Source organism: Plasmodium yoelii, assembly GCF_900002385.2.
Source record: "Plasmodium yoelii strain 17X genome assembly, chromosome: 12".
In the NCBI taxonomy this organism is placed as follows: Eukaryota; Apicomplexa; class Aconoidasida; order Haemosporida; family Plasmodiidae; genus Plasmodium; species Plasmodium yoelii.
Genome location: NC_036184.2, coordinates 37,325 through 51,823, shown reverse-complemented (window position 1 = coordinate 51,823; position 14,499 = coordinate 37,325). Strand labels below are relative to the sequence as shown.

The 14,499-nt window shown below is 20.2% G+C and overlaps 4 protein-coding genes across 4 annotated transcripts; all 4 read left to right on the top strand.

Moving 5' to 3' along the window:
- Positions 1-2,137: 2,137 nt before the first annotated feature.
- Positions 2,138-3,265, top strand: PY17X_1200077 (PIR protein; the record flags this gene model as incomplete). The annotated part of the gene is made up of 3 exons (XM_022957446.1): positions 2,138-2,152; positions 2,273-3,112; positions 3,200-3,265. The coding sequence occupies 3 exons, from the start codon at positions 2,138-2,140 to the stop codon at positions 3,263-3,265; spliced, it is 921 nt and encodes a 306-aa protein (XP_022811102.1).
- A 2,251-nt stretch (positions 3,266-5,516) lies between these two features.
- Positions 5,517-6,692, top strand: PY17X_1200073 (PIR protein; the record flags this gene model as incomplete). The annotated part of the gene is made up of 3 exons (XM_022957442.1): positions 5,517-5,531; positions 5,657-6,520; positions 6,606-6,692. The coding sequence occupies 3 exons, from the start codon at positions 5,517-5,519 to the stop codon at positions 6,690-6,692; spliced, it is 966 nt and encodes a 321-aa protein (XP_022811101.1).
- A 2,781-nt stretch (positions 6,693-9,473) lies between these two features.
- On the top strand, positions 9,474-10,588 carry PY17X_1200067 (PIR protein; the record flags this gene model as incomplete). The annotated part of the gene is made up of 3 exons (XM_034637615.1): positions 9,474-9,488; positions 9,597-10,412; positions 10,502-10,588. 3 exons carry the CDS (start codon positions 9,474-9,476, stop codon positions 10,586-10,588), a joined length of 918 nt encoding a protein of 305 aa, XP_034493563.1.
- A 2,338-nt stretch (positions 10,589-12,926) lies between these two features.
- On the top strand, positions 12,927-14,000 carry PY17X_1200063 (PIR protein; the record flags this gene model as incomplete). Its single annotated transcript, XM_022957432.1, has 3 exons — positions 12,927-12,941; positions 13,077-13,823; positions 13,914-14,000. The coding sequence occupies 3 exons, from the start codon at positions 12,927-12,929 to the stop codon at positions 13,998-14,000; spliced, it is 849 nt and encodes a 282-aa protein (XP_022811099.1).
- Positions 14,001-14,499: the final 499 nt, after the last annotated feature.

Here is a 14,499-nt window from a genome sequence, read left to right as displayed (position 1 = left end):
TGGGTTAGGGCTAAGTATTATATCTTTATTTAATTTTTTATAATTCGAACACTAATTAAATATATGTATCACCCCGTATGTTTAATTTCGAGATGATACCCAAATATTCAACCTCAAATGGGGATATTCTAATATAAATGGGGTTGTATAACATTTTTTCATAAGTTATAATATATATAATTGAGTGTTCGTGTCGATTTAATATGATTAAAATAAAATGTCTATATTGCATATATTAATTCATATTATGATATATCATAATTGCCTATATAAAAGTTAATATTTGGTTATATTGAATTATGCATATCATAATATGTTTCTTTATTTTATGAAAATTTTATTTAGTAAAACTTATAACTTGTATTATATTTATTTTTATTTAAATTATATTACACCAATTGAACTGTAATAATAAATATTCATAAATAAATATTGGTCGAGAATCGACAATACAACATTATCTATAAAATATTATTATGCTTCTAACATTTTTTAAGCTTTAATTGTAGTTTATATTCTCTCTTTGCATTTTACGTTTGTATTAAAATTAATTAGTAATAATAGAAGTTGTTTTATACGTTTCAATTTATTTATCATAAGGCATAATATTAGATTAATCACTATTTATTTTTAAACTTCGTAGTTTTGAAGTATATATAAATTATATTATAAGTAGTTATTTGAAAAAATATAAGTATATTAGTAAAATTACGAATCATATTTCTTTCTAATAATTATAAATAATATGATAGATAGAATAACGTTATTATTGTACCCCTATAAATATAATATAATAAATTCTCTACTAGTAACTAATATTGAAATATTGTTATATTGTGAAACCTTCATATATTTAAACATTAATATTATCGAAAAGACATATAATAATACATTATAAGGGCATATATTTTATATATTTTGTTAAAGATCCAATTTGGAATTTATAATTTTATATTCTAAAATATGGATTAATGGAGGTGTTAAAGACTCGATTTATGTTAAATTCCATTTTATTATTACATGTCAATTCATATTATATTATCACTGTTTAATGAATAATCTTTAATCATAAACAGCATTGCTTTGTCATAGAATTAATAAAATATAGAATTTTTAATTAATTATTTGAATATATATACATTGATAACTATAAAAATATAATATATAAGATAAAAATGAACAATTCAGAACATTTAGAGAATATTCAACTTAATTTAAATATTAAAAGAGCAAAGATATCTTATCTCTCTCCTTTTAAAGTGAAATACAATAACTTAATTAAACATAGTTTTCTATTATACTTTAAAATTTCCATCAATACTTATTTATATGCTAATATATAATATTTACTAAGTATTATTTTTAAAACAATATACACTCAAAGACTTATTTAAGCTTATAATACGGGTTAAGTTCTAATTGTCGTTTTAAAGCGTGGAAATTATGCGTAAAATATATTATAAAATTATCCAATAAGGAATACTTATAAATTATAATATGTAGGAATAAAAATAAAGTTATTTAAAATGTTAAAATTATTTTTTAATTTATCTATATTAAATAAAAATAATATAAATTTATATAATTTGCATAGAAAATGGAGCATATAACTTTAAAATACTATAATTTTAGAAAAAACTATATTATATGTTATAAGAAACACGTATATAAATATTTAATATATTTTAAAAAATTATTATTTATATGGTTTTAAGGATTATAATAATAATAAAACTTTTATTATTTTTAAATTTATACAGTATTTAAGTTTTAGGGCGTTGTTTACGTTCTATATTAAAGCATATGTATAAGTATATATTTTTTAAATTCATTATAAAAGTATATCCATTTTTATAATAAAATTATACCAAATATTAGTAAGAATAGTATTTTTTGTATAAAATGTATTATGCAAACCTCTATTTAAGATATTTTAGCTAAATGTCATAAAATAAGTATAATATGATTTTAGTAATACTACTATATTATTATTTTATATGAAGTTAAAATTAAGAATATATCTAACGAAAGATAATTGGTATGTAAAGAGCTTAAGTAAATATAACATATATTTATGCAATATATATAAATAACATCATCCCACATAATCTCCAAATTATAACGGAATTTCATTATAATGCCTATTAATCTGGTATATATCTTTTTTCTTATATTATTCGTATGTTGTATTCCTATAAATTATATTCATTTTCATTTTAGTAACATTTATATTAATACATTCTTTTGTTTAATTCGTAAAATATATTCGTAGTGTGATGGAATTAATTTGATGGATCGTGGTATTCTCTTCGATCGAGATTCTCAAAATTATAGGTTAGAAGGAAGTTTTACCGATAAGCATTGTCCTGATAATAGTTGTGATAATGATGACAAAAAAATTAGTTCTGCCTTTATAGCATTCCTAGTTTACTTTAATAATATTGGTATTGATGAGAATTTAGATAGTGATAAAATTGCTGAATACGCTATTTTATGGTTAGGTCACAAACTGAATCAAAAAACAGAAAATGGAACCACCACATTAAACAAGTTTTATATTAATCATATAGAAAAAAATAGTCATTATAATCAGAAAATAAATACTAATAGTAGTAATAAGATTAAAAAGAATGATATAGAAAACAAAATAAAATCGATGAATATTGATATTAAAGATATGTCTAATTTTTATGAAGTATTTAAATTATTATGTAAGATGGGTGGTGAAGTTGATAAAAAAGAAACCCAATGCAATACATGTTTAATAAATGCTAGAGAATTTTATGAAAAATATGAAAATCTTAAAAATTCTTTAGATATTAATAAAGGAAGTTATTATTTTCAACTATGGTTAAGTTTATCAAAAGATTATGACAAATTTAAAGAGAAATATAATACACGTGGATGTAGTAATATCAAATTCCTTGAAACTTGTTCACAAAGTTTAGTGACAAAAAGTCCAGTGACAAATTGTCCAGTGACAACTAGTCCAGTGACAAATAGTCCAGCGACAAATTGTCCAGCGACAGAATGTCCAGTGACAAAAAATACACTAATTACAATTGCAATTATATTTGTTGCAGCATCAATTTTATTGGGAGTTTCTTATAAGGTAAATAATAAGGAAATTAAAAATTATTTTCATGATATGTGCAAATTTTAACAAATAAATCGTACACTTCTTAACATTTTATATTAGTATTCGTTATTTGGATTTCGGAAACGATCTCAAAAACAACATTTAAGAGAAAAACTAAAAAAATAAAGAAGAAAATGGACAATTAATATAAGATTCGAAGAGTAATAATGATTAATTTTGTTAAGAAATTGTCTATTGGGGAATAATTTTTGATCATAGTTTTTATGTTGTGGAACCCATATTGGGATTATGACTAAGTATTATATTGCATTTAATTTTTTATAATTCGAATACTAATTAAATATATTTACTATACATGTATGTTTAATCACGAAATGAAGTATAAATATGCATTCCAAAAGGAACATAGCCATTAATATGAAAAGAGACACATAACATTTTTTCATAAGTTATAATATATATAATTGAGTGTTAATATATATTTAATATGATTAAAGTAAAATAACTATATTACATATATTAATTCATATTATGCTATATCGTAATTATTTATTATATAAAGTTTGTTAATCATAATTATAATGAATTATGCATATCATAATATGTTTCTTTATTATATGAAAAATTTATTTAGTAAAACTTATTATTTGTATGATATTTATTTTAATTTAAATCGTATTTTTATAATCAAAAGTATAATAATTTTATTATCAGAGTATAATTATAACTCGACTCATATTAATGATTATATTTTTAATGTTAATTAACCACACTACTAATGTATAATAGATAATCATAAAATATAGATTCCTAAATATCGATCGAGAATCGACAATATAACGTAATCTATAAATTAATGTTATTCTTCTAACATTTTTTGAAGTTGTAATTGTATTAATAGAAGTTGCTTCACACGCTTTAATTTATTTATCATAAAGGTAGAACATTATATTAATTACTATTAATTTTTAAATTTTGAGGTATAAATATATTATATTTTAAAATAGTTAAAAAATAAAATATAAATATATTAATAAAGTTTAATATTATAGATATGATGCATTATTATATGCCTATACATATAATCTAGTAAATTACCAATAGTTAATATTAAATATTGTTTTATTGTGAAACCTTTATAAATTAAATATTAATTTTATCGAAAAGACATAATAATACATTATATATTTGTTAATGTTTCAATTTGGAAATTGTAGTTTTATATTCTAAAAATATGGATTAATGGAGAAAGGGTTAAATAATTAATTAATATTAAATATCATTTTATTATTCAATATTAACGCGTATTATATTATTATTGTTTTTTGTAGAATTAATATAATATAGAATTTTTAATAAATTATTTGAAAGTATATACATTGATAACTATAACAATAAAATATATGTGATAAAAATGAACTATGTAGAACATTTAATGAATATTTATCTAATTTTATATATTAAAATAGCAATATATCTTATCTCTCTCCTCTTAAAGGTAATATAACAACCTAATTAAACATAGTTTTCTATCATGCTTTAAAATTTGCATCAATACTTATTTATATGCTAATATTTAATATTTACTAAGTATGATTTTAAAAACAATATGCATTCAAAGACTTATTTAAGCTTATAGGTACGGGTTCAGTGCAAATTGTTTTAAAGAATGGAAAATATGACAAAATATATTATTAAATTGCCGAATAAGATATACTTCTAAATTGAAGTATATAGGAATAAAAATAAAGTTATTGAGCACATTAAAATAAATTTTGAATTTATCTACATTCATTAAAAACAATATAAATTTATATAATTGCATAGAAAGGAAACAATGCAACTTAATTTGAAAATACTATAATTTTAATAAAACATGGTATATAGTATTAGAAAAAAGTGTATAATTATTTAATATGTTTTAAAAAATTACTATTTATATATTTTAAGGATTATAGTAATAATATAATTTTTAACTTTTTAGATTTATACAGTATTTAAATTTTTGAAGGACAATGATCAAAACATAAGATATAAATATATTCCTTTTCTATGTTCAAACATACTTTAAATTAATTATAAAATTATATTAATTTTTATAATAAAGTTATACCATATTTTATTAATAATAGTCTTTTTTGTATAAAATGCATCATATATTTAATCAAAAGTTTATTAAGCATCCCTCTATTTAAGGTAATTTAGGTAATTATCATAAACAAAATGTAACGTTTCTTTGTAATAATAGTATTTTATTATTCCATATTAATTTAATTATTGAAAAACATATAATATATTTAACTACAGACAGCTGTTATATATTGGGTTAAAACATTTGCGTCACACATTTGGTGCAGTACATATAAAAGAATATGCCTATAATCAATTTACAAATCAAAAATAAAACCCCATTATAATGAATAAGGAAGTGGTATATGCATTTTTTAATAATAATAGTTTCCTTTACATTTTTTTATATTGTATTACATATAAATACCATTAAACTTTATTTTTATAATTCGAATTTTTATTAATTGTTTTTAAATGTTTTTTTAGTGTGAAAAGTTCCAGGAGGTAAGGAACTCGATTTCCGATGAATTGAAAGGTAATGGAATCCCTGAATTTGGCGATGATGATATTTTAAATAATTATTGTGATAATAAGAAATGTCAAAGTGATTTCGATAAAATAAGTGCTGGATGTTTATATTTGTTGGATCAATTTTATAAGGATGGTGGTATATTATCCCCTCCTGCAAGAAATAACATCAATATTGTTGGTTACATTTCGATATGGTTAAGTTATATGTTAAACCTTGGCAAAAGTGAAGAAAAAGACAATATAGGTGAGTTTTATAGTGATTACATATATCATTATGATAAGTATAAGACGGGAATAAATGAATTAACTGATTATGATAATCATAAGAAACTTTTAGATAAAAAAAATGATGTGTTGAATATGGATAGTAAAATTGTACCTAAATTTTATAAAGCATTTAAATCGTTATGTGAAATGTATACTGAATATGATGAAAATAAGGAAAATTGCACAAACTATTCGGAAAAAGCTAAAGAATTTGTTGAACAATATGAAAAACTTTACGAGGATTATAATAGCAATAATGACAGTTCATATAAACAAGTATTGTGTACTTTATCAACCGATTATGATAATTTAATAAAGAAATGTAATGATGCTCAGTGTTGCAAATCTTCATCTCTTCCAACGATAGAAACAGAAAAAATTCCTGAAAATTGTTCTGAAGAAACTTCTGAAAAAACTTATGGAACAGAATATGGACAATATTCTGGGGAATTTCCTGAGGTTACATTATCAGAATCATCTCTAGTAAGTAAATTATTTATAGTTTTATCGATATTTGGTGCAATAGCAATTTTTTTAGGAATTTCGTATAAGGTAAATAATATGGAATTTAAAAATTATTTTCATTATATATGCAAATTTTAGGAAATATATAATACGTTTAACATTTTTATATTAGTATTCGTTATTTGGATTTCGGCAACGACTTCAAAAACAAAAATTAAGAGAAAAAATAAAAAATATAAAGAAGAGAATAAATCATTAATATATGATTCGAAAATTAATAATGATTAATATATGTTAAGAAGCTGTCTATTGGGAAATAAATAATTTTTGCATAATTTTTATATAGTTTTATGTTATGGAACCCATATTGGGGTTAGGGCTAAGTATTATATCTTTATTTAATTTTTTATAATTTGAACACTAATTAAATATATGTGCCATCCCGTATGTTTAATCTTGAGCTGAAGTCCAAATATGCACTCAAAAAATGGGTACGACCATTAATATGAAAAAGGCCACATCCCATTTTTTCATAAGTTATAATATATATAGAGTGTTCATGGCGATTTTATATGATTAAAATAAAATGTCTATGTTGCATATATCAATTAATATTATTCTATATCATAATTATTTATTATATAAAGCTTGTTAATCATAATTATATTGAATTATGCATAACATAATATGTTTCTTTGTTTGATAAAACATTTTATTTAGCAAAAATTATTTGTATCATTTTTTTTTAATTTAAATTGTATTTTGATAACCGAATAGTATAATAATATTATATATGAAATTGGATATGAATTATAATAAAAATCATTTTGAATATTCATCTACATTACAATATACCTTCAGGTTAATGGGAATATTTTTATTGTTAATTAAACATATTACCAATATATAATAGATAGTCATAAGATATAGATTCATACATATCGATATAAAATCGACAATACAACGATATCTATAAAATATATTTTATGTATCTAATATTTTTAGTAATAAAATAAAAATGTACATATTAATAAAAAAATGAATTATAGATATATGTATACTATCCTTTTAATTTTCAATTGTATTTAGTATCATTTTATGCTAAAGTTTTAAAATCAAATAATATAAATCGTTCTGTATACATTAATTTATTTACTATAAAGGTATAATATTAGATTAATAACTATTAATTTTTAAACTTTATAGTTTTGAGGCACAAATAAATTATTTTTTAAATAGTTAAAAGAAAAAATATAAATATATTAATAAAATTCAATATCATATTTTATTTTAATAATTATAAATAATATCATAGATATAATGCGTTATTTTTATATACTTATACATATAAATTAGTAAAATGCTATACCAATAAATAATACTGAAATATGTTAAATTTAGGAAGCATATACAATTATATATTAATGAAAAGTATATAGAAAAAGTATATAATAATTAATTTAATTTGAATTAATATCATTTCAATTAGGTTATTATATATATAATTCACAATTATATTGTTATTGCTAAATAATATATGATATAAAATATTTGATATAAAAACTATGAAACGAGGAAATATTATACATTGATTTAAATTATTTTTATTAAAAGCATTAATTATTTCGTTGTACTATACTGTGATGTAGCAGTAACAATAATAATAGTAATAACAATAAATAAAGTATTAAACACGAACAAATATATTATGTTTATTTGATACAGTTATACAGCTATAAATTAATTATATATATTATTAAAGGTATGATAAAATTAAAATTGTATGCACAAAACATCAAATGAAATAATACAATTCTAACAGTATTTTGTTAATGTGCTAATATTAGAATTAACAATACCAAGAAAAATAATATTAATAATTTTATAGTTTTTCATCATAGAATTAAATATAGTTTATTATAAAATATAAAAGAAAAATATATATTTAGAAAAGTAATAATTCTAAGTTATTTTTAATGTTTACATGAACTGAAAGTTTAATGTTAAAGAAATACAAGACATAATTAGTTATATAGAATAGGTAAATCTTATATGGCTACATAATTGTCTTAAAAAAGCATACTTCCCTTATCTCTCCTACCTAAAATGAAAATATACCAAACTAATTACACATAGTTTTCTATTATACTTTAAAATTTGCATCAATAGTTATTTATATGTTAATAATTAATATCTACTAAGTATTATTTTAAAAACAATATACATTTAAAGACTTATTTAAGCTTATAAATACGAGTCAGTGCTAATTCTCGTTTTAAACCGTGGGAAAGATGTGCAAAATATATTATAAAATTATTTAATAAGGTATATTTCTAAATTTAATTATATAGGAATAAAACTAAAGTTATTGAAAATGTTAAATATAATTGGAATTGATATACATTAAATAAAAATAATATTAAAATTATGTATATGCAATTAAAAAAGGTAACAATGCAACTTAATTCGAAAGTAATGTAATTTTAGAAAAAAACAGTATTATATATTATAAGAAAAAATTATATAAAAATTTAATATATTTAAAAAATGATTATTTATATACTTTTAAGGATTATAATAATAATAGAACTTTTTATTTTTTAGATATATACAGTATTAAGTTTTAGAAGGGCAATCATTAAAACATAAAATATAAATATATACCTTTTCTATGTTCAAACATACTTTAAATTGTTTATAAAATTATATCCATTTTTATAACAGAGTTTTACCAGATGTTAGTAAGAATAGCATTTTTTTTATAAAATCCATCGTATTTATATTTAACTAAAATGTATTAAGCAACCCTCTATTTAAGGTAATTTAAATAATTGTCACAAAAAGAAATAAAACGTTCCTTTAGTAATAATATCATTTTATTATTCTATATTAATTTAATTATTGAAAAACTTATAATATATTTAACTACAGACAGTTGTTATATATAGGGCCAAAGTATTAGCGTCACATATTGGGGGGAGTGTATATAAAACAGCATTATTTTACTCAATTTACAAATCAAAAATAAAATTCCATTATAATGAATAAAGAAGTGGTATATGCATTTTTGATATTGTATTACATATAAATATCATTAAAATTTATTTTAATCAAATGTTCAATATTATACATTTCTAATATTTGTTTTTAAATGTTTTCTTAGTGCCAAAAATTCGAGAATCTATGGAATAAATTTCCTGATAAATTGGACAGTAATAATAACTATCAATTTAAAGAAAGAAATTTTTTAGATAGTTATTGTGATGGTAGTGGTTGTGATACTGATTTTGAAAGAATTGCTGGTGGATGTTTATATCTTTTTATGCAATTCTTTGGGAGTTCTGAATTGTTTCAGTCTGTTGCAAAAAGAAACATCAATATTGTTGATTACATTTTGATATGGTTAAGTTATATGTTAAACCTAAAGGACCAACCAGGAAATGATAACAATCTACAATTTTTTTATAGAACAACTATAAATAATAATAGGTATAAAAATTCTATAAATGGTGTTACAGAGTATAGCAATTATAAGGAGCTTATAGATAAAAAAACATATTTTTTGAGTATGAATAGAAATATTATATTTAATTTTTATGAAGCATTTAAATCATTATGTGAAATGTATAATGAATTTGATGATAATACACCATATTGCACAAAATGTTCGGAAAATGCTAATCAATTTGTTAATAAATATAGAGAAATGAATAAAAATTCTGATATTACTAATAATAGTTTCTATAATGAACTATTGTCTACTTTATCAAAAGATTATGATAATTTTATGAATAAATATAATAATAATCAACATTTAAAATCTTCACCTCTTCCAACGATAGAAAAAACAGAAAATTCTGCCCAACAAATTCTACAAAGTTCTGAAGATACATCATCAGGTTCATCGGTAACAAACAAACTATTTACAGTTTTATCGATATTTGGTGCAATAGCATTTCTTTTAGGAATTTCTTACAAGGTAAATAATAAAGAATTTTAAAATTATTTTCATTATAAATATGCAAACATTAACAAAAAAATCATATGTTTCTTAACATTTTATATTAGTATTCGTTATTTGGATTTCGGAAACGATTTCAAAAACAAAAATTAAGAGAAAAAATAAAAAATATAAAGAAGAAAATGGGTCATTAATTTGATTCGAAGATTGATTACTAATTCAGTAATAGTAATAATGATTTATATATTTTAAGAAACTGTCTATTTGGAAGTAATTTTTGATCAAAATATGTGAATAATTTTTATATAGTTTTTATGTTGTGGGGGTTGAAGTTATGTTTGTGGAACCCACATTCGGGTTAGGGCCAAATATTACATCTTTATTTAATTTTTTATAATTTAAACACTAATTTAATATATGTATCATTCCGTATGTTTAATCAGAAGATGAAGTTAAAAAGTCAAAATATGCAACCAAAAGGGGAATAATCTAACATGAAAGGGATCAATACCAATTTCCCCATAAAGTATAATATATACAATTGTGTGTTTATGGCAATTTAATATGATTAAAATAAAATGTCTATATTGCATATATTAATATAAATATTGATTATATATGAATTCATATTATTGAATATCATAATTGACTATTACATTAAACTTGTTAATCAGGGACTATATTGAATTATGCATATCATAATATGTTTTTTTATTTAGCAAAACTTATGATTTGTATCATAGTTATTTAGATTCAAATCATTTTATCCAACTGAACTGTAATAATAGATATTCATAAAATATCGATCGAGAATCGACAATACAACATTATCTATAAAAGATGTTTTATGCACCTAACATTTTTAATAATCAATAAAAATATGCATATTAGTAAAAAATTAAATTATAGATATATGTATACTATCCTTTTAATTTTCGATTATATATAGTTTTATTTTATGATAAAGTTTTAAATTCAAATAATAGAGTTATTAATATATACATTAATTTATTTACTATAAAGGTATACTATTGGATTAATCACTATTAATTTTGAACTTTATAGTTTTGAGGTATAAATAAATTATATTTTAAAATAGTTAAAAAATAAAATATAAGTATATTAATAAATTTTTTTATCATATTTTGTTCTAACAATTATAAATAATATGATAAATAGAATAACGTTAATATTATATACCTATACATATAAACTGGTAAAATATTATTCAATAACTAATATTGAAATATTGTTATATTGTGAAACCTTCATATAATTAAACATTAGTATTAATTTTATAGAGAAGGCAAATAATAATACATTATAAGGGTATTAATGTTATGTTTTTGTTAAAGATTCAATTTTGAATATGTGGTTTTATATTCAAAAAAAATAGATAAATAAAGAAACTGTTAAAGACTCAATTATGTTAAATATCATTTTATTATTCCATATTAACGCATATTATATTGTCGTTGTTTTACCATAGAATTCATAAAATATTGAATTTTTAATAAATGATTTGATTCTATATACATTGACAACTATAACAATATAATATATAAGATAAAATTATGTATAATATTTATATAAATATATATATTAAAGAGCTAATATATCTTATCTCTCTCCTATTAAAGTGCAATATAAGAACCTAATTAAACATAGTTTTATATTATACTTTAAAATATCATCAGTAGGTATATATGTTTAATATTTACTAAGCATTATTTTAAAAATAATATGCATTCAAAGACTTATTTAAGCTTATAAATACGTGTTCAGTGCTAATTACCACTTTAACGGTGGAAAAATATGGAAAACATTATAAAATTACTAAATAAAGAATACTTCTAAATTGGAATATGTAGGAATAAAAATAAAGTTATAGAACTGATTAAAATGAATTATGAATTTATATACATTCATTAAAAACAATATAAATTTATATAATTTGCATATAGATGTAAGTAAAATAACTTAATTTGAAAATATTATAATTTTAATAAAACTGTGGTTTATTGTACTAGAAAAAAGTATGTAAATATTTAATATATTTAAAAAAATGACTATTTATATACTTTAAGGATTATAGTAATAATATAATTTTTATTTTTTTAGATTTATACAGCATTTAATTTTTTGAAGAACAATCAACAAAACATAAAATATATACCTTTTCTATGTTCAAACATACTTTAAATTCTTTATAGAAAGATATCCATTTTTATAATAAAGTTATACCAAATGTTAGTAAGAATAGTATTTATTGTATAAAATGCATCATATATTTAATCAAAAGTTTATTAAGCATCCCTCTATTTAAGGTAGCTTAGCTAATTACCATAAACACAAATAAAACCTTTTTTTAGTAATAACATTATTTTATTATTCCATATTAATTTATTGAAAAACTTATAATATATTTAACTACAGACAGCTGTCATATATTTGGTTAAAACATTTGGTGCAGTGCATATAAAAGAACATGCTTCTACTCAATTTACAAATCAAAAATAAAACCCTATTATAATGAATAATCAAGTGGTATATGCATTTTTTAATAATAATAGTTTCCTTTACAGTTTTTTATATTGACCATATATAAATATCATTAAACTTTATTTTAATAAATTTTTCAATAATACATGTTTTTATTAATTGTTTTTAAATATTTCTTAGTGTAAAAAGTTCCAGGATCTATGGGACTCGTTTCCCGATTATTTGAACGGTGATGGAAGCTATGAATTTACAAATAAGAAAGATTTCAATGAGTACTGTACTGGTGATAAATGTGATAATGATACCGGTAAAATTAATGCTGGATGTTTATATTTGCTTGATGGATTCTTTAAGAATTCTGATAATTTTGGTTCTGTTGCTAAAAGTAACATCAACATTGTTGAATACATTATGATATGGTTAAGTTATATGTTATACTTTGCCAGAAATTATGAAAACGACAGTATAAAGCATTTTTATGAAATGTATATAAATACTGATGAGAAGTATAATCAGGAAATAAATAAGGTTACTGCTTATGAGAGTTATAAGGATCTTATAGATAAAAAAGAAAATTTGATGAGTATTAGTATTATAGATATGTCTTATTTTTATGATGCATTTACATTATTATGTAACATGTATATTGGGCTTGAAACAAACTTAAGTTGCGATAATTATTTAGAAAAAGCTAAAAAATTTGCTAAAGCATATGATGCACTTAATGAAGATTATTATAGTGGTAAAGGCAGCCCCTATAATCAATTATTATCTACATTATCAAATGATTATTGTAATTTAAAAAATAAATGTAATCAATTTCCAACTCTTCCAACATATTCACGAAGATTCGTAATAAAAAGGACACTAATTCCAATTGCATTTATGCTTGTTGCATTATCAATTTTCTTGGGAATTGAATATAAGGTAAATAATAAATCAATTAAACAATATATTCATCACTGATTAATTTGTGAATATAAATAAATTATACATTTTTTAAAATTTTTATATTAGTATTCGTCACTTGGATTTCGGAAACGATCTCAAAAACAATGTTTAAGAGAAAAAATAAAAAATATAATGAAGAAAATGATTCATTAATATATGATTCGAAGATTAATAATGATTAATATATGTTAAGAAGTTGTCTATTGGGAAGTAATTTTTGCATAATTTTTATATAGTTTTATGTTGTGGAACCCATATTCGGGTTAGGGCTAAGTATTACATTGCATTTAATTTTTTATAATTTGAACACTAATTAAATATATGACCATTCACATATGTTTAATCACGCAGTAAAGCCTAAATATGCAACCAAAAAATGGGTACTACCATTAATATGAAAAGAGTCACATAAAATTTTTTCATAAATTATAATATATATAATTTAGTGTTCATATCGATTTAATATGATTAAAAAAATGTCTATATTGCATATATTAATTCATATTATGATATATCATAATTGCCTATATAAAAGTTAATATGTGGATTTATTGAATTATGCATAACACAATATGTTTCTTTATTGATAAAACATTTTATTTAGTAAAACTTATTATTTGTATCATTTGTTTTAATTTAAATCGTATTTTGA